This window comes from Triticum aestivum, chromosome 5A, assembly GCF_018294505.1.
Source record: "Triticum aestivum cultivar Chinese Spring chromosome 5A, IWGSC CS RefSeq v2.1, whole genome shotgun sequence".
Lineage (NCBI taxonomy): Eukaryota > Viridiplantae > Streptophyta > Magnoliopsida > Poales > Poaceae > Triticum > Triticum aestivum.
Window position 1 is genome coordinate 700,461,589 of NC_057806.1, and position 20,574 is coordinate 700,482,162.

The 20,574-nt window shown below is 46.7% G+C and overlaps 2 protein-coding genes across 2 annotated transcripts; both read right to left on the minus strand.

The window, feature by feature from the left end:
* Window positions 1-1,279: 1,279 nt before the first annotated feature.
* On the minus strand, window positions 1,280-3,136 carry LOC123108497 (transcription factor GHD7-like). Its single transcript, XM_044530276.1, has 2 exons — window positions 2,724-3,136; window positions 1,280-1,638 (listed from the first exon to the last, which is right to left on the minus strand). Exons 1-2 carry the CDS (start codon window positions 3,045-3,047, stop codon window positions 1,324-1,326), a joined length of 639 nt encoding a protein of 212 aa, XP_044386211.1. The 5' UTR covers window positions 3,048-3,136; the 3' UTR covers window positions 1,280-1,323.
* Window positions 3,137-17,755: 14,619 nt separating this feature from the next.
* LOC123108498 (transcription factor GHD7) lies at window positions 17,756-19,954 on the minus strand. The gene is made up of 2 exons (XM_044530277.1): window positions 19,460-19,954; window positions 17,756-18,210 (listed from the first exon to the last, which is right to left on the minus strand). Exons 1-2 carry the CDS (start codon window positions 19,763-19,765, stop codon window positions 17,896-17,898), a joined length of 621 nt encoding a protein of 206 aa, XP_044386212.1. The 5' UTR covers window positions 19,766-19,954; the 3' UTR covers window positions 17,756-17,895.
* Between the last annotated feature and the right edge of the window lie 620 nt (window positions 19,955-20,574).

The window sequence follows — 20,574 nt, forward strand, 5'->3', positions numbered from 1 at the left end:
ACGCCATAATATGATTCAGCCTAAAAATTATCATGATATCAACAAATAGATAGTAGCATTAACTTATTAGATAACTAGTGTTAAGTATATAGTTAAACTTACTTTGCCTTCACCCATGACATCCACCCATGAATTTAGGAACAAACAATTAATCTAATCACTTTCATCAAGCTTTGGACTTAATAAATCTCATGAGAACTAGGGTCAGTTCTTTTAGTGGTTTTTTGGGCTTCTAGAATAAGCGGCCCCCTACCCAGCTTATTCTAGAAGCCCAACCAAAAATATTTTTTAGAAGCCTACTGTCAAGTCTTAATTAGTAAGCTTCTAAAAAATTAATTTGGTTGGGCTTTTAGAAAAAGCTAGGTAGGGGGCAGCTTATTCTGGAAGCCAACAAAAGAACTGGTCCTTAGTATTTGGCAACTTGTTGGATCATGGTAGTCAACAATAGCTTCCCTTTATCTTGGGCAAACATTGTTATCTTGTCTAGCTGATCTGGTTTGCACCAGCTTGAGGTTGGACGCTGCCACCGTGTGCCATCTCCCAACCTTCAGCTATCTCCGAGTGATAAAGGCGGTGACACTATGGACGCACACATACACATGATCGATCAAACCATGGCCAAACGAATTAACTAGCTATCTATATTCGCGAGGTTAAATGGATGAATGAATGTACAAACTTACCTCATAGACGAAGGATCACTTCAATAAGTACATGCAACAGCATAAGGAACTCATAATTATAATATAGTACACAAGCTTTGGATGATTTGCAGCTATTATGCTGTCTACACATGTTTATAGTTTTCCATGCAATGTGACATATTCTTTTAAAGTGCCTCATTCGTGCAGATTGGAGGTATTTTACCTATGATAAGGCCTCAAATTAGTTAGGTGACACACAGCTTTGTAATATACATGTGGTTACAAGGTTCAACTCATATTTGGTGAGTGAAATATAATTTTTCTCTCTCAAAATAAGCATTGTACATCTTTGGCGGTCGTGATGGTTTACTCATAACTCCCAATCCATTTTTCACTCTTGATAAGTCGTCAAGATAAAATAACAACTTTATACATAAAAAGCTTGTCCGTATTTAACTTTGAGTTGGTGATGACTTGATTCAATTGGTTGCATACAATAAACACATCTAAGTAGCTAGCCTCCTCAAACTACATGCTTAAATTAACATAAAGCATAACAATACTTGTTTCAACAAATACATTTTCTTTGATTGGTCTGCTGACCTTTTGAAATAGTCAAATCAACATAACTCCTCCCATCGGTCAAACAATAACCAACTTATTTTACTTTGATGAAAAACTACCGGAACCATCCGAGGTGAAGTTTACTAGGATCATAGGGCGAAGCTGGGGGTGACGACGATGCAGCGGCTTCTGGTACCTTGACAAAGCGGCCATTGACCCGTGGCCTGAGCTCGGCGTAAGCTTTTCTGGACTCATAGCGGATTTGCTTGTCATAGCACCGCCTCTTCCTCTTCTCCCTGTACCTCATCACCTTCGCCTCTCTCTCCTGCATCGTCAGATTATGGGCAGCCCCCACCATCATCTCTGTATCAATAGTCATGATCGTTGCATTGCTAATAGTGCTGGTGAATGCAGCCCCGCAGAATGGCACCTGAACATGAAGAGGAAAATAATCGTAAGAGTGCAGTTCTGTACTTTTCCTGTGGGTTGCAGATATGTACATGATATTCCCTGTTTATGAAGTACAGTTGGTCTCTTATTAACCAGAATTGACCCATTTTCATTCAGTGGTGCACTTGATTGTAACTGTTCTATTTTTCTAGACAATGGAAGAGAACAACTTCCCGGGCCTTTGTGTCCAAAGAAGCGCACAGTCCAAACTCAATCGCTCTATGAATATATGTTTTAATTAGGTGTATTATGTATGTGCATACGCGTAGCCCTGTACATCTGTGCACGGTTTTATGAATTGCTAAAAATGTTTAACTCCGTCAACAATTGTGATCTGGATCACCATATGTGAGAAACATACCATCTTCATAAGATTGATAGAAAGTAATTAAGTAGGCAATTTCCTGGTGCAAACTAATTAAACAAGGATCTTGTTTCTATTTCGTGAGGTTTTGGTCTGTTTTGGATCTGATTTCGATCAGTTTTATGAACTCGGTAGATTGATCACCCGGCCACTACGGAAGCAATTATGGGGAGTAGTATCTGTTATACTTGAGCTATAAGCTTACAAAACAAGCTTAAGAGAAAATTTTAAATACAAAATAGCACTAAAATTCATAAATGACCACATAAAATGAAAAAGATGGTGCACTGATCCAGTATATATATTGTCCATTTCACAAACTTTGTCAAGGAATTAACATGAAGGCGTGGACATATGTATTGCTTGTTCCCATAAAGGAATTAACTGATTACCTTGTTAGTCAAATAAAATGAAATAAGTATGTATGTGTAACTGATGATGTGAGTGCCCATTCTTGTGCATCAACTGATACAAAACACAAACACTCTGCCTTGGGAGATTATATTCAACCAGCATAAATTAACAGAATTACGTGACAGATATATGAGCTGGTTACATGGCGCTAACTTTTTTTGAGATGCCGGGGGGGGGGGGGGGGGGGGGGGGGGAGTAGATGGAGATTACGTAAAAGGGAACTTTTGTTAGAAGGAGGCCCAAGCGATCGGCAAGAGCTGGAACAATTAAGCAGTAGTACTACTCACGATGGTGGTTCTTGGCCGTGCCGGTGGCTGCAGCAGGTGAGCCATGTTTTGGCCGCCTGCGTCTACCTCCAGCGTGAGCCTGCTGCTGTTCCCTGCAGCTGCTGTTTCATGAAACGGTGTGGTCCATGATCTGCAGTGGTGGCAATTGGCTGACGGTGGCGGTGGCGGTGGGTAGTCCGCCGCCGCGTCGTGGTGGTGGTGGTGGTGGCCTTGGGTGAAGAACTGGTACTCGCGCAGCCGGTGTTGTTCCTGATGCTGAAGAACGGGCGAGATCATGTGGTGCGGGCAGTCGCTTGCGCCGCACAAACCGCATGACATGGGCATACTGCAGCTAGCTCCTACGTTTGCTTGCTTGCTTGTTTGTTTCTGGTGTGGTTTGGTGCGTGGAGGGGGAGAGATGTCGAGGAAGAAGAAGAGACAACGACGAGTACTAACTACTAAGGCACCTTGAAATAGCTAGGGTTGTGTTGTGTCTCTCCCTCCTCCACTGCACTGCATGTATGCAGCAGTGAGCTGCAGACCAGGCAAAAGATTCGATCTGAGAATTAGCAAAAGATGATGGATCAAATCAAATAGGCCCAACTAATGAGTGCGTCGGAATAGATACTACCCCTCGATTCATTTTTTATTTCTTTCTTTCTTACGCGGAGGAGCTGGAGCCATGCACACCTTGCTTGCCGGGAATCTCCCACATGATCTTATGTCCACGCAAGGCCACTGCTAGATATTTGTAGCTTTTTTGGTCACTGTCAAACAAAAAGGAGATGCTAACACAAAGGTCCGAGGGAGACAAACACAACACAATGGAAACCATGGCAATACTAAACAGAAAAGTACAAGTTGTGGAACATTTAGTGGTGTAGTGTTGGTCCTATATGACTTTAGCATTGTCAATATGTCAGTTTTTTTTAGTTTGGACAGACACTTGGTATTGCAAAGGCCGCGTGTTGCTCATCATGCTCTGTATCCATTTGACGCTACATTTTAAGTTAACAAAAACACTCTTCATCGTAAAAATAGTAATGTGATGGGTGTTGAACTTTTTTTTTTGGCAAAGAGGCTTAAAACCATATATTAAGAATCATAGGACCTTACAAATACACCCATATACAAAGAAAAATTACAATCAAAACTTTAGGGGTGCCGAAGTCTTCTTCGTCATGCATACATCGGCGGCGCACTATGAAAGCTCGGTGCTGTCTTTGGGTCTCCGCCTTGATGTAGCAAACCTTTTTTGAAACCCAGGAGCTTGCAGAGGCAACGAGTAGGAACTCGTCGACGCAGACCAAGAGACGTCGGCGAGACTGTGATCCGCAAAGCAAACCGCCACCCCAGAGAAGAGAACGTCGATAAGGACTTGTAGAAACTCTGAAGATCACGAAAGCTGGCCGAATTCGGGCGAATCCATGGGAAACCTAAACCGACCGGATCCCAGAAGACCCATCGACGGAGACACAAAAACACACACCCTCCATCGGTGGTGAGCACATCGCCAGGGGGCAGGATGGGGACAACATTTCTTTCAACAGGGGGGAGCACAGCCGGCACGCCATACCTAACAAAACACGAAGACAGCATAAAGAATAACAACAACAACAACAACAACAAAGCCTTTAGTCCCAAACAAGTTGGGGTAGGCTAGAGGTGAAACCCATAAGATCTCGCAACCAACTCATGGCTCTGGCACATGGATAGCAAGCTTCCACGCACCCCTGTCCATAGCTAGCTCTTTGGTGATACTCCAATCCTTCAGGTCTCTCTTAACGGACTCCTCCCATATCAAATTCGGTCTATCCCGCCCTCTCTTGACATTATCCGCACGCTTTAGCCGTCCGCTATGCACTGGAGCTTCTGGAGGCCTGCGCTGAATATGCCCAAACCATCTCAGACGATGTTGGACAAGCTTCTCCTCAATTGGTGCTACCCCAACTCTATCTCGTATATCATCATTCCAGACTCGATCCTTCCTCGTGTGGCCACACATCCATCTCAACATACGCATCTCCGCCACACCTAACTGTTGAACATGTCGCCTTTTAGTCGGCCAACACTCCGCGCCATACAACATTGCGGGTCGAACCGCCATCCTGTAGAACTTGCCTTTTAGCTTTTGTGGCACTCTCTTGTCACAGAGAATGCCAGAAGCTTGGCGCCACTTCATCCATCTGGCTTTGATTCGATGATTCACATCTTCATCAATACCCCCATCCTCCTGCAACATTGACCCCAAATACCGAAAGGTGTCCTTCCGAGGTACCACCTGGCCATCAAGGCTAACCTCCTCCTCCTCACACCTAGTAGTACTAAAACCGCACATCATGTACTCGGTTTTAGTTCTACTAAGCCTAAACCCTTTCGATTCCAAGGTTTGTCTTCATAACTCTAACTTCCTATTTACCCCCGTCCGACTATCGTCAACTAGCACTACATCATCCGCAAAGAGCATACACCATGGGATATCTCCTTGTATATCCCTTGTGACATCATCCATCACCAATGCAAAAAGATAAGGGCTCAAAGCTGACCCCTGATGCAGTCCTATCTTAATCGGGAAGTCATCAGTGTCGACATCACTTGTTCGAACACTTGTCACAACATTATCGTACATGTCCTTGATGAGGGTAATGTATTTTGCTGGGACTTTGTGTTTCTCCAAGTCCCACCACATGTATTTTGCTGGGACTTCGTATAGGCCTTCTCCAAGTCAATGAACACCATATGCAAGTCCTTCTTTTGCTCCCTATATCTCTCCATAAGTTGTCGTACCAAGAAAATGGCTTCCATGATCGACCTCCCAGGCATGAAACCAAACTGATTTTTGGTCACGCTTGTCATTCTTCTTAAGCGGTGCTCAATGACTCTCTCCCATAGCTTCATTGTATGGCTTATCAGCTTAATTCCACGGTAATTAGTACAACTCTGAACATCCCCCTTGTTCTTGAAGATTGGTACTAATATACTCCGTCTCCATTCTTCTGGCATCTTGTTTGCCCGAAAAATGAGGTTGAAAAGCTTGGTTAGCCATACTATTGCTATGTCCCCGAGACCTTTCCACACCTCAATGGGGATACAATCAGGGTCCATCGCCTTGCCTCCTTTCATCCTTTTTAAAGCCTCCTTCACTTCAGACTCCTGGATTCTCCGCACAAACCGCATGCTGATCTCATCAAAGGAGTCGTCTAGTTCAATGGTAGAACTCTCATTCTCCCCATTGAACAGCTTGTCGAAGTACTCCCGCCATCTATGCTTAATCTCCTCATCCTTCACCAAGAGTTGGCCTGCTCCATCCTTGATGCATTTGACTTGGCCAATGTCCCTCGTCTTCCTCTCTCGGATCTTGGCCATCTTATAGATGTCCCTTTCACCTTCCTTCGTGCCTAACCATTGGTAGAGGTCCTCATATGCCCGACCCCTTGCTTCACCAACAGCTCGCTGTGCGGCCTTCTTCGCCATCTTGTACTTCTCTATATTGTCTGCACTCCTATCCAGGTATAGGCGTCTAAAGCAATCTTTCTTCTCTTTAATCGCCTTCTGGACGTCATCATTTCACCACCAGGTATCCTTATCTTTGCTTCTCTTTCCCCTGGACACTCCAAACTCCTCCGAGGCCACCTTACGAATGCAAGTCACCATCTTCATCCACACATTGTCCGCATCCCTTCCTTCCTCCCAAGGGCCCTCCTTAATGACCCTCTCCTTGAACACCTGAGCTACCTCCCCCTTGAGCTTCCACCACTTCGTTCTAGCGACTTTGGCACGCTTATCCCGCTGGACACGAATCCGAAAGCGGAAGTCAGCAACCACCAGCTTATGCTGGGGTACAACACTCTCTCCAGGTATCACCTTACAGTCTAGGCACGCACGCCTATCTTCTCTTCTCGAGAGGATGAAATCAATCTGGCTAGAGTGTTGGCCACTACTAAAAGTCACCAGATGTGATTCTCTCTTTCTAAAGAGGGTGTTAGCTACAATCATGTTGTAGGCTAGAGCAAAGCTTAAGACATCTTCTCCTTCTTGATTCCTGATGCCATGGCCAAAGCCCCCATGCGCCCCTTCAAAACATGTGTTAGATGTACCCACGTGGCCATTGAGGTCTCCTCCTATGAAGAGCTTCTCACCAATCGGTACACTCCTAACCATGTCTTCCAGGCCTTCCCAGAACTCCCTCTTGGTGTTCTCATTGTGGCCTACTTGCGGGGCATACGCGCTGATAACATTGAGAACCAAGTCCTCAACTACCAGCTTGACCAAGATAATCCGATCCCCACGTCTCTTGACGTCTACCACTCCATACTTGAGGCTCTTGTTGATCAAGATGCCTACGCCATTTCTGTTTGCAGCCGTCCCCGTGTACCACAGCTTGAAGCCGGTATCCTCCACCTCCTTCGCCTTCTGTCCTTTCCATTTGGTTTCTTGGACGCAAAGAATATCAACACCTCTCCTCACCGCTGCATCAACTAGCTCCCGAAGACAGCATAAAGAATGCATGAGACAAATTTATCACGCTATTGTACGCCAAGTCTGGACCTGAGATCGAACTCGCCACCCTTCAGGGCCATGCACCCACATCATCTTCTCCGATGGCCTAGCCAAGCTGCGCCACCGTAGAAGCTCACCGCGTTGGATTGGTTCGGCGGCCGCCGGATTCACAAATGCCGCTGTTGAACACTCCCTGATGGAAACCTCCACTCGAGCCCTCATCTCCTTGTCAAGCTACAACAACCCCCCAAGACCTTCAAAACTTCCCCAGTAAGCTGCTCCTGAACCCGCGTGGCGGCGAAAAAGGAAGGCGATGGGAAAGGCGGCTAGGCTTTTTCAATTGTGTGAGCCTCCCCTCGTAACAAAGCGTTACGTATGGGCGTGGAAATTAATTTAGCTGTAAAATGAGAACCAACAAAAGTTCACCACGCAAAATATATAGTTGAGGGTTCGAAAATATACTGGTTTCATAATTAAACCAGACGAAGACATTAACCAGTCAACTTGATCATGTTTGCTATCTTGCACGCACATCGGTGACATGGAACCATATATGTATTTGGATGGCCATTGGCAAGCATATATCTCGATCGATCCCTTGTCTGTGCGACCAACTCTGATCCACAAATCGAGGTATCACCGGCAGCGGAGTCGTTTTCAAGATCTATCTATTGTGTACATGTGGAGCACATGAAAAGGAGCAAAAATCAAGAACGAAGCAACCATTAGCTAGCACAATTCAATCCAGATACACATGTGGTCGATCTTTCTGGGCAGCGAAAAGCGCAAGAAGCAGCGGGAGAGTCTGGAGCCATGGAGCGTTGGAATCCGCCGCCTTTTCCTCCTTTGCATAAAGCGGAGCCAAAAGGTCCGCATAATCCTGAGCTTGCCGGAGTAGCCCGCGTGGGCGGCCTCATCAGCACCACACCCTGCGGACTATGTTGGAAATTCGCCCAATTGTTGGAACTTTGCCTACAAGATCGATCACATCAGAATAACACGAATGCACATGCACAAAAACTGATAGCCAAAGGTGCGTCTCGCACCTTCTAATTCCTCTCTTTATTGCTTTTCTGTTTTCTCTAGGTTTTATTCTCACGGTTACAAATCTCACGCACACACCATGTATATATAGGTGCAGGACCTAGCTCAGGCCACTGACGCAGACTTCTTTTTCCTAATCTATACGAACTAGTACTACTACCATACTGGGACACGACCAAGCTAATTCCAATTCCAATCGGTCTCAACTTCCCTAATCTACTAGCACACGTAGACTACTAGCACAAAGACATGGTACACTTTCCTAACTAATCACCGGCAAGCCTGATTACGCTTCCAATTCTTTCAAAACTCAACTAGTAAAGCTCACGCACGTTTAATTATTTGGATTATCCAACATTCACCCCCTAATCTAAATATCTCTTTATCTAACTCATTATTTGACGAGACACGCAGACGATCACCTCTTCATCTTGTCCCGTCGATTGCCTCCGGTGACGTAACTTACCAGACCACAACTTCTCTTTTCTTGCAATGATGACCACCACATCATCACCATCATACTTTTGTGCCGACTTGAAAACTGAAACCAACGATTACCCGGACTACCAGCCACGCTGCCGCATCTTAGCGTGCTACATGCAGACTAAACGCATAGCCTCATGCAGGAACTCAACTTAACCGGTCCGCGTCCATCTTCACGTTGATCTTCATCTTCGCATCGGTTTCTTGCACATCGGGAGAGACATCTATTCACCCATCACATCTTTTTCCTTTGTCGTTGGTGACACAACTTACCAAACAACACCTCCTATCCAACAGCAACATACAACTCGTCATATACGTGCAACTCATCTCCATCGTATATGAACTCGCTGGAACTCCACCACCACGAACGGAAACGCAAGGCACGAATTCCTTTTTCCGCCTGCTCTTCCTTGCAATTCTCCTCCGCCAGTGACGCATCTCAACCGCAGCAGAAGACTCACACACCCGAGCTCTTGGACGCACCTTACAAGAACTCATGTGCACACCTTGATGACGGCTCGCAACTTCGCCATCTCCATCTTGCACCCTCCAACGCTGATCTCGATGATTTCCTCGGTGTCGTAACTTCGGCACCTCCATAACCATCAATGATCACCAACGCCTTGCAGACGACAGCCCTGTCGCCCTCCTCCAGATAGTTCCGTCGAATGACATCACCCATCGCCTCGCACTTGTGACAGCACCCTCACCGCCTTCTTGCCGTCACTCCACCGAGCAAAGATCACCCGATCCTCCTCGTACGTCACTCCTCGAACGAACATTGCCTTCTCCTCCTCGTCGCTGCACCACCCAGCGACCATATCGTCCGCTCGTCGTTGTCGCTACACCAGCGACTGTATCGCCCGCCCCGAGGCGCTAGCAAGGTCGCCACCCCGGGGCAAGCGCGGCTTCACACGAACCTTGCTCTAATACCAATTGTTGGAACTTTGCTCACAAGATCGATCACATCAGAATAACACGAACGCACGTGCACAAGAACTGATAGCCAAAGGTGCGTCTCGCACCTTCTAATTCCTCTCTTTATTGCTTTTCTGTTTTCTCTAGGTTTTATTCTCACGGTTACAAATTTCACGCACACACCATGTATATATAGGTGCAGGACCTAGCTCAGGCCACTGACGCAGACTTCTTTTTCCTAATCTATACGAACTAGTACTACTACCATACTGGGACACGACCAAGCTAATTCCAATTCCAATCGGTCTCAACTTCCCTAATCTACTAGCACACGTAGACTACTAGCACAAAGACATGGTACACTTTCCTAACTAATCACCGGCAAGCCTGATTACGCTTCCAATTCTTTCAAAACTCAACTAGTAAAGCTCACGCACGTTTAATTATTTGGATTATCCAACAGGCTACCACACAGATCTATGCATCTAAGAGCATCTCCAGCCGTGTCTTCAGGGAGGTCTTTTCAGGCGATTTTTTCGCGCCGGTGTCGAAAAAACGGCTCAGTCGCGTCCCCAGGAGTCCGATTTTCGTCGGCCTGGGCCGAAATCAGTGTCGGCGGATCCAGACTGAACCCGGCGCACTGGGGGGCGTCCGGGGACGCCGGGGCGAGCGGTTTTGTCGCGAAAAAACCGCAGGCCAGCCGCGTCAGCGACACCGCGCCTCGTCCTCCCCCAACGCCTCGGTTTCCCGCGCGGGGAATCAATGGCAAGGCTGCCGCCGGTCAGCCTTACCATTGATTCCTCACGGGCAGCGCGTCACGGGACGGCGCGCCGACGCCTCCCCCCTCGCACGCGTACACACGGGCGCGGCGCGGCTATATAAGCTGGTGGCCTCGCTCGCCTGTGGCCACACCAGCCCCGCCCTCGCCGCCGAGCTTTACCTCTCCCGAGCGCCACCGTCGAGTCCTTCCTCTCCCTCTCCCTCTCCCGTGAGCCGCCGCCAGCCCCTCCCTCTCCCTCCCCCTCCCCCTCTCCCGATGGCCGAGCGTTTCCCCGGAGACGAGGCGGTGGCCAACGGCTTCGGCCGCCGCACTCTCCACGAACAGGAGTCGTGGCTCCTGTTCCAGCGAACATCCCGGCGCCACCAGACATGCGCGCCGGACCGACGGGCTGCAAGCTCAGCAACGGGGGAGTGCCCATTCCCCCGTTGCCCGACGCCGTGGCTAAACCCTCCTACTTCGCCGACGAGGTCGAGGTCGTGCGCGCCTCCCTCACCGACGCCCAGCTCTCCCTCCCCCAGTACGCCGCCAACAACCACGCGGCTTGGGCGGCGTACTTCCAACGCCGTCAACAGCAGCGGCTGGCGTCCACCAACGGCGCGGCGGTGGTCAGCGGCATGAAGAACAGTGAGGGGCGCCGCCTGTGGTGGGGCGTCCCCGTCCGCACACTCGAGGGCGTGCTGACGCACCTCGAGGGCGGCAACAACCGGCCGTTGGCGTACCCCCCGGCGAGGGCGGCCGCCGCGGCGCACCGCCGACGCGACGGGCCATGGGCGCCAAGGAGGTTCGGCTCCTCCTCCTTTTCCTCCTCGCACTCCTCCGGCACTCCGGCGCTGCTCGGCGTCAAGGCCGAGCCCGCGTCGGAGATGCCGCTCGGCCGGCGCACTCGCAGGGCCGGCATCGTCATCAACGACGGAGGCCGGCGCGCCTCCTCGTCGGCTTCTCCTCCATGCTTCGTCAAGCCAAAGACGGAGCCGGGGCTCGCGCCGGTGAAGGCGGAGCCGGGTCTCCCCGCCATGAAGACGGAGCACGGCGAGGTCGAGCTCGACAACGACGCGGCCCTTGAATGGGCACGCCATGACTCCCTGAAGATGGCGAGGGAGCGCCAGTGCGCCGCCCTGAGGCACTTCGCGGAGCGCCGCCAGGGCCGCGACGAAGGAGGAGTCGTCATCATCGCGGACAGCGACGATGACGAGGACGCACCGCCGCCGCCGCCATCAGTCCGCCATGGCGACGCCGGGTCCAGCAGGGGTGCCCGCGTCAAGGAGGAGAAGGCCGACGATAACGACGGCGACTACTCGGCGTTCAGCCAGTTTCTTTTTTAGATTAGTTTATATATTTGCTATGTAATGAAAATTCGCGAACTTTGTCCAAATATATGCCCAAGTTGGACGAAATTTGTCGTGTTTAGCCGTACTTCGCCGAACTTTGCCGAAATTTGTTATATACTTTTATTTTTTAAACGCGCCTGGAGGCGGCCCTGGGGCCGGCGGCTGGGGACCAACTCGCCCCCAGGCTGATTTTTTGCGCCGGCTCACCCCCAGGCGGCGATTTTAGGCGCCCCCTGAGGGGCCAACGGCTGGAGATGCTCTAAGCTATCTCGGACCACCACAGCGATTCATCTTCTTCTGCCCTGAAGTAGAAACAAAGGCTATGCTACAAAAAGAAAGAAAAGCCAAGTATTCTTTGTTCTGGTGTGTATATGTATAGATGCAGGCCAGCAAGTTCATGTGAACTAGCTAGGTAGAGAATATTTTTGTCATCTGATGGCGTGATGCAGACTGCCACACACACAGCACAATCCATTACATGTTTGATCTTTTAGGACTGGCTAGCTAGCTACATATCACACACATTATGCATTGACTTCTCTCATCCTAGCTAGCTATCGACAAGATCGGTCATGAAAATCACACAGAAAAAAGTATACATATAGTACATAGGTAATTACTTTTGGTGAAAATAAAATGAAATGTAAAACATGCAGGCATATAGATGACATGCATGTAGATGTCCGTATACGATATGAAACATTAACCGGAGTAGATGAAATGTAAAACATGCAGGCATATAGATGACATGCATGTAGATGAAATTGACCGTTAATGTTTTCGTCCGGTTAATGTTTTCATCTATTTACAACCGTATGATGTCCGTATTAAAATCTCTAAAAAGGCTTATACTTAAAAACGGAGGGAGTACAATCTAGCGAAAGGCGCAAGATGCAGCAGGACAGTCTGGACTCTGGAGCCATGGAGCGCGCCACCTTTTTCTTCTTGGCGTACAGCAGAGTGAGGCGGTCCACACAATCCTGAGCTCGCCGGAGCACCGCGCGTAGGCGAGCTAACCAGCACCACGCCTTGCAGCCTCAGGGATCGATCCATGCATCTAAGCTAGCTCCGGCCACCACACAGACTACTCATCTCTTCTGGCCTGAAATGGGAGGAAAAGATATGCTACGAAAAGAAAGAAAAGTGGAGTATTCTTTATTCTGATGGATGGATACATGTATGGATGCCGGCCGGCAAGTTCATATGATGCAGACTACGACAAGCAACACAGTCCACATTTAGGTCACATGCACTATTGGATACGTGGGTCTGGTTCATGTCAAAATGGTTATGGTGGCTCAAATCCCCACTTAAATTTAAAGTGTTCCCCTGGTTTCTATGTCGGTGGCTCAAATCATTGCTTAAAATTAAAGTGTTCCCTTGCTTTCTATGCAAGGGATAGATAAGTTTTCAAAAAAAAAAAACTATTACACCACCGAAAATGCCAAACGGAGACCGAGCTCCATGAAAGCCTTTATTTGAAAACTTCAAAATTCAAATTTTTCAGTTTCAAAAAATTCTGAAAATAAATACACATATACCTAGATACATAATGCATATGTGTGCAAATTTCCAGATCGAAATACATTAAAATGTGATCTACACAAAAAAGACAAATCTGGGGCTTTTTAAAATATGTACTGTTCATCTTTAAAGTCCCTGATTTTGTTTTTTCTTGTGCATCTCGCGGTTCAAGGTATTTCATCCTGAAATTTTTCACACATACACTTTACATCCATGCATACATGTATAAAAATTTTCAGAATTTTTTGAAACTAAAATTTATGAATTTTGAAAATTTCAAAATAAAAGGCTTCATGAAGCTCGGTCCCCAAAATGCCCTACTCTTACACCACTCACTATCTACCTTGGTGGGTGAGATCTTAGAACTGAGTCCTATAAACAGGAAGAGAGGAAGTAGGATCTTAACATCGGCGATGCCGCTGCTGAAATATTGTGAACATTTACACCCCATAATAGTATAATTTATTCCAAAGATTATCATAATCTCAACAAATAGTCCTAAAATAGCATATTAATCCATTAGGTAACTAGGGTTAAGCCAGTAGTAAATTTTACTTTGCATTCACCCATGGCACTCCTAGATCCACATATGAATTATGGAACAAATAATTAATATAATTACTTTCATCGAGCATTGTGTTAGAATAAATTCGAGGCATATCGTCGATCATCCGAGGACCAAGCAATAACACGAGCGCAACACCGAGATTTCTTAATAAGGTTCACCGATATGGCTACATCCCCGGGACCTGACTAGGAGCGCTCCTCCCATGACACCGTCACAATACCGCACACCGGCCACCTGGGCGCCGGCACACCCCGCCGGCCATCCCTACGTGTTTGTGCTATTATGTTGGCATAGGTTACATCATGTGTCTTCCCCCGATATATATGAGAGGCCTAGGATACCAGTGTCCTACTAGGACACAACTCCTACTCTGTCTACATATAGTCCAAAACCAAGTCCAACTGTAACCTACCTTGTACGAGAATATTCGACACAACTCTAACAAACTCCACCTTGGTGAATATTGTTCACCACCTTGAATGCATCCATGCGTCGAACCTACATGTACATTGGACTTGAGATATGCCATGAGCATGGCTGCTACTCCCAGACTTCATGTGACTCCATCTGCAACTATAGTCCCTTCTCGTCTTCTTCACCAAAATTAAGTTTCTCACTACTCTACTTTGTGCTCTCAACTTCCGAAGAATCCGTTCAACGCCATCACACACCGACCATTTTTGCGTGAAAGTGTACAACTCACATATTGGATGCCACATATAAGAGTTAACTGAACTCAACATCACTGCTCTTTCTTGACCATCTTTCTGAAACTTGAAGGAATCTCACCGTCGCCCTGTGTCACCTTGAGTCAAATTCGCAGTTGTTTCATCCTTATCTCGGGTAGTCTTTGACATGTCCCACGGCTATAGCACTCTGTCTTCTTCTGTACTTGTCATCTGCACTTTGCCATGTGCACTGAACACCACAGAATATACGGTCATGTACTCTCTTAACTTTTGACAATTTCAGACTTTTCGTCACTTTCTCAGATTCTCCATGGTCAACTCATGTCCATCAACCGACACTGATAGACCCAGTCACCAACTTGAATCTGGTACTCGTCAACACTGCTTCAGCACCCCCTACACAATTTGTTTGACCATCGATGCCTTGGCATGTCATTGTGTCCCGTGCTTACCGCACGCCTCGCCGTTATCACTGCGTCGAGCCTATATTGTCCTGGTCGAGTCTCCCAAGGTTGCGAACCCACATCACTCAACCCCCACTGCAGAGAACCACCGGTCATCACCGACCGATGCCGAGTATCACGCCTCCATCAGACCACTGGGCCCCAGTCCGATCCACGTGTCTCTCGCTTTCCCCGCTGAAATAGGCTTCGACTCTCCATGCATTTACGCTGTAGCCCCTCCATCAACACAGAATGAAGTCGTCCATCAGACTCCAGCTCCACCTTCAACATGACTTCATGTAGTTGCGCCATGCTACCCTGCGCCCTCTCGACTTCAAGCTCTCTCATGTGTGCACCATCTTGAATCAACCCCGCGCCATAGTCTGTCGAAGCCGCACAAGCCCTCAGGCCTGCACCACGTGTTTCCATGCCCAGAAGTTGGCCACCATCAGCATCACGCTTCTATGTCGTCATCGCTGAAATCACCGCCATCTTCTGCTTTGACCAACCTCCATGCCAGTCCATTAGACAATCCAGTCCAAGCCAGCCATGTATGTTTGACTGCAACCATGCTCCACCCTGCGCCGTGTCCGCCCCGCACATCTCCGTGCATTGCTTGACGCCCTGTGTATGCATGATCCTGCCACGACAAGCTCCAGACTCTTGCTTCAAGCCTTATCGCACGTTGTCGTCCTTGCCTTGTCTCTACCCTTGGTAATGTTCTCAACTTGCTTCTTTTTTTTGACCCGTCAACTTGCTTCTTGGTACAGTCTTTAAGCACATCAACAAACAGACTTTTATATGCAACACCGCTTCTCCAAGAACCAGCCAAACTTGCCCGTGAAATCTCGCCTCTTTGTGCTCACACCAGCAGCATCAATAGGCCATTCCTTGAGCCAACCACGTACCAAACAGCCTCTGCCAAGTGCCACATCGCAGACCGCATCTGCTTGTGTGGCTGCCGCACACGCGCTCCTATCTACTAGCAGCCGCGTGCTTTACCAGGCCAGTCACCCGCACTTGGGCCCTGCTTGGCCTGCGCGTCCCCGCAGCTTGCTCGGCCTGCTGCCTCTGCCAAATCGATCCAGCTTTGACTGCTTTTGATCTTTCCGCTGACCTTCAATCGGACAACTTCGATCTCACCGCAGGCACCTGGCAAACCCTCGCAGCGCCTCCGTCGATTGAACACGACCTCCTCTGAATTAACAATCGCAACCTCGAACAACCTAGCTCATGGTACCACTTGTTACGCAATTTCGGGCCCGCTAACACTAGCGTTTCCGACCCACATGCGTCAACCAGGCTCAGCCAGAGAGCAACACCGAATTATGGGAGGCCTTGGGCCCTCTCCCTCCAAAGGACTAGCATGTTAATTAGGAGGGGACACCCCTGCCCTTATAAATCGTGTTATGTCTCCCCCCACATCTGATGTGGAACTAAACCCAACACATTGGACTGAATAAATCGCATGCCAATTAGTATTTGGCAACCTATTGGATCATGGCAGTCAACAATAGCTTCCCCTTATCTTGGACAGACATTGTTATCTTGTCTAGCTCATTGGGTTCGCACCAGCTTGAGGTTCGAGGCTGCCACCCATGCCGTATTCCAAGCTTCATCTATTTGTGTATGTATGTGTGCATAGCGTTGTCACCTTTGTCATTGGTAGTTTGTCCATCGTTTGATCAATCATGTGTATGTATGTGTGCATAGCGTTGTCACCTTTGTCATTGGGTTATAGATGAAGCTTGGGATGGATAAACTAATTAATACTCAGTACATCCAACAAACTAATTAAAACTTAGTACATCCAACAAACTAATTAAATACACATGATTGATCAAACGATGGACAAACTAATTAATACTTACCTCATAGATGAAGGATCACTTCAATAAGTATTTCCTCCCTTTCTTTTTAGTTCGCATATAAGATTTGGTCAAAGTCAAGCTTTGTAGAGTTTGACTAACTTTATATTAAAAAATATAAACATTCACAATATGAAATCAATATTATCAGATGGACCATGAAATGTATGTTCATATTATATAGTTTTAGTATTGTAGATGTTCATATTTTTTTATATAAATTTGGTCAAACTTTGTGCAGTTTGACTTTGACCAAATCTTATATGCGGAGTAAAAAGAAACGGAGGGAGTACATCCAACTAGATAAGGAACACACAATTTCAATATAATACATGAAGTTCGGATGATGTACAGCTGTAGTGATGTCTTGATAATTTGATATGTTCACAGTTTTCCATGCAACTTCACATATTCTACTCAAGTTCCTCATTCGTACACATTGGAGGTATTTAACCTATGATAAGTCCACAAATTAGTTAGCTGACACATAGCTTTTTAATATACATGTGGTTGCAAGGTTCACCTCATATTTGGTGAATGAAATATAATTTTCTTTCTCAAGATAAGCATTGTACATGTTCGGCAATCGTGATGGTGTACTTTCTCAATCCGTTTTCCACCCCTAGAGAAGTCCTCAAGATAAAATAACAAACTTTATACATAAAAGCCTCATTCGTATTTAATTTTGAGTTGGCGATGACTTAATTCAACTGGTTAATTATTTTTCCAATATGATTGACATAATTCCATATAAATCACAACAACAATCGCACTTGTCACCAATTTTGAGACAATTTTATTACACATCAAAGTAGCTATCCTCTTGAAATTACATGTTTAAATCAACACGTAGTATAACAAGACTTGTTTCAATAAATACATTTTGTTTGATTGATCTGCTGACCATTTTAAATAGTCAAGTCAACATAATGGCTCCAATCGATCAATCACTAACCGACTTATTTTACTTTGAGGAACAACTGCTTCACGGGTGGATCAATCAGAAGGAAATATGTTATCATTTTATCTGGCTTGTGCTATAAATTACCGGAACCATCCGAGGTGAAGTTTACTAGGATCATAGGGCGAAGCTGGAGATGATGGCGACGCCATGGCTTCGGGTACCTTGACAAAGCAGCCGTTGACCCGTGGCCGAAGCTCAGCGTAAGCTTTTCTGGACTCGTATCTGATTTGCTTGTCATAGCGCCGCCTCTTCCTCTTCTCCCTATACCTCATCACCTTCGCTGCTCTCTCCTGCATTGTGGGATAATGGGCAGGCCCCACCATCATCTCTGTGTCAATAGTCATGATTGCTTCATTGCTAATAGTGTTGGTGAATGCACCTCCGTAAAATGGCACCTGAACATCAAGAGGAAAATAATCATAAGATCGCAGTTATGTACTTTCTTAGGGTAGCAGATACGTACTTGATACTCCCCTGTTTATGAAGTATCTAATTGGTCTCTAATTAACTAGAAAATGATCCATTTTCATTCAGAGATGCACTTGATTGTAACTATTCTATTTCTGGACAGTGGAAGCTAACAACTCCTCTGGCATTTTTTTTCAAAGATGTGCACCGTCCAAAACAATTGGTCTACGAATATACGTTTTAATTAGGTGTATTATGTACATGTGTGTAGCCCTGTACATGTATGTACAGTTTTATGAGTTTTTAAAAGGCGTAACTTCATCAATAATTGTGATCTGAGTCCGTTTGGGGTGAACATGCCATGTTCAAAAGATTGATAGCAAGTAACTAATTAGGCAATTTTCTGATGCAAACTAACTAAACAAGGATCTTCTTTCCATTTTGTATGGGTTTGTTCTTTTTTGGACCCGATCTCGATCAGTTTTATGAACTCGGTAGATCGATCACCCGGCCACTACGCAAGCTATCGTGGGGAGTAGTATCAGTTATATATGAGCTACAGACTTGCAAAACTAGCTCAAGATAAAATTGAAATACTAAATAACAATCAAATTCATAATGACCACATAAAATGAGAAAAAGGGTGCATCGATCCAGTATGTATATTGTCCATTTCACAAAACTTTGTCAATTAATTACCATAAAGTGTGGACTCCAGATAGATATTGACAAGTTGAGAATTGAGCGCATATGTATTGCTTGATCCCATAAAGAGATATGTTATATTATTAAGCTCTAGCTAGCAGCTTGATTAAAGTCTTCCCCCAGCTGTGCCAGTCGAGTTGGTTAGTTATTGAACACAAGTCAAATTTTCAGTATGCATGTATGACTGATTACCTTGTTGTTGGTCAAATAAAATGAAATAAGTTTATATGTATGACTGATGATTTGACAACCCATACAATTCTGCATCAACTAATACAAAACACAAACTCTATATATGCCTCCATAGAAAATTAAAGAATATCAAGATCCATTCCCGCATATCTTTTTCAGGAGAACAATTGAGCAGCGTACATTAACAGAATTATGTGACAGATATATGAGATGGTTACATGGTGCTATTTTTTTGTAGTGGGTATAGATGGACATAAATTAGGTGGGGATTTTTAAGGAGGAAGCCAGGGACGCATCCATCGGCAAGAGATGAAACAATTAAGCGGTACTACTACTTACGATGTGGGCTCTTGCCGGTGGCTGCACTAGGTGAGCCATGGGTCGGCCGCCTGCGCCCACCTCCAGCGTGAGCCTGCTGCTGTTCCCTGCAGCTGCTGTTTCATGAAATGGTGTGGTCCATGTTCTGCTATGGTCGAAGTTGGCTGGCGGCAGTGGCACTGGGTGGTGGTGGTGGTGGTTGCCTTGGGCGAAGAACTGGTGCTGACGCAGCTGGTGCTCCTGATGATGGTGATGACGATGATGAATGGGCGAGACCATGAGGCGCGGGCAGTTGTTGGCGCCGCACAAACCGCATGACATGGACATACTGCTAGCTAGCTCCAAGGTTTGCTTGCTTTTTTGTTTTTTCTGCTGTGGTCTGGTGCGTGGAGAAGCCGAGGAGGAGAGATGTCGAGGAAGAAGAAGAGGCAGTTATGAGTACCAGTAACTACCAAGGTACTTGTAGTAGTAGCTAGGGCCGTACTGTGTCTCTCTCACATGCACTGCATATAGGCAGCCGTGAGCTCTCAGGCCAGAAAAAATATTCGATATGGCAACTATCAAAATATTGCTCAACTAATGAGTGGGTCGGAATAGATATGATCCCTCGATCCATCGTTGATTTCTTTCTTTCTTACGCGGAGGAGCCGGAGCCATGCAGACCTTGCTTGCTGGGAATCCCCCACATGATCTTATGTCCACACAAGGCCACTGCTAGATATTTGTGTAGCTTTTTTTGGTCAGCGTCAAAACAAAAAGGAGATGCTAACACAAAAGTCCGAGGGAGACAAAAACAACAAAATGGAAACCATGCCAATACTAAAATAGAAAAGTACTACCAGCTGTGAAACAATTTTCGTCATGGGGCATCCATGCTATTATCATGGGCATGGAAACTAAACTCTAGAATGAGAACCAGCGAGGACTCTTCTCCCCCAAGCTTAACCGGCCTCCTGGATCGCCGTTGTCGACTCCGGAGGTGCCCACGCTGCCACACCCAACCCCCCCCCCCCCCCCCAGCCACCCAACCCCTCGCTGTTGCAAGAGGAAACCACCGGTGGCCGGACGGCGGCGGCAGGATGCTTCCGCATCCCATCTTTTTTTCGTTTGGCATATTCTGATCTTCTCGTCCTGCG

Bases quoted from the DNA above. Each gene is read 5' to 3' on its own strand.
- LOC123108497 (XM_044530276.1), bottom strand. From the start codon at position 3,047: ATGCCCATGTCATGCGGTTTGTGCGGCGCAAGCGACTGCCCGCACCAC. The intron at 1,639-2,723 runs GTGAGTAGTACT...CTTCATGTTCAG, and splicing joins CACGGCCAAGAACCACCATC to GTGCCATTCTGCGGGGCTGC.
- LOC123108498 (XM_044530277.1), bottom strand. From the start codon at position 19,765: ATGTCCATGTCATGCGGTTTGTGCGGCGCCAACAACTGCCCGCGCCTC. The intron at 18,211-19,459 runs GTAAGTAGTAGT...CTTGATGTTCAG, and splicing joins CACCGGCAAGAGCCCACATC to GTGCCATTTTACGGAGGTGC.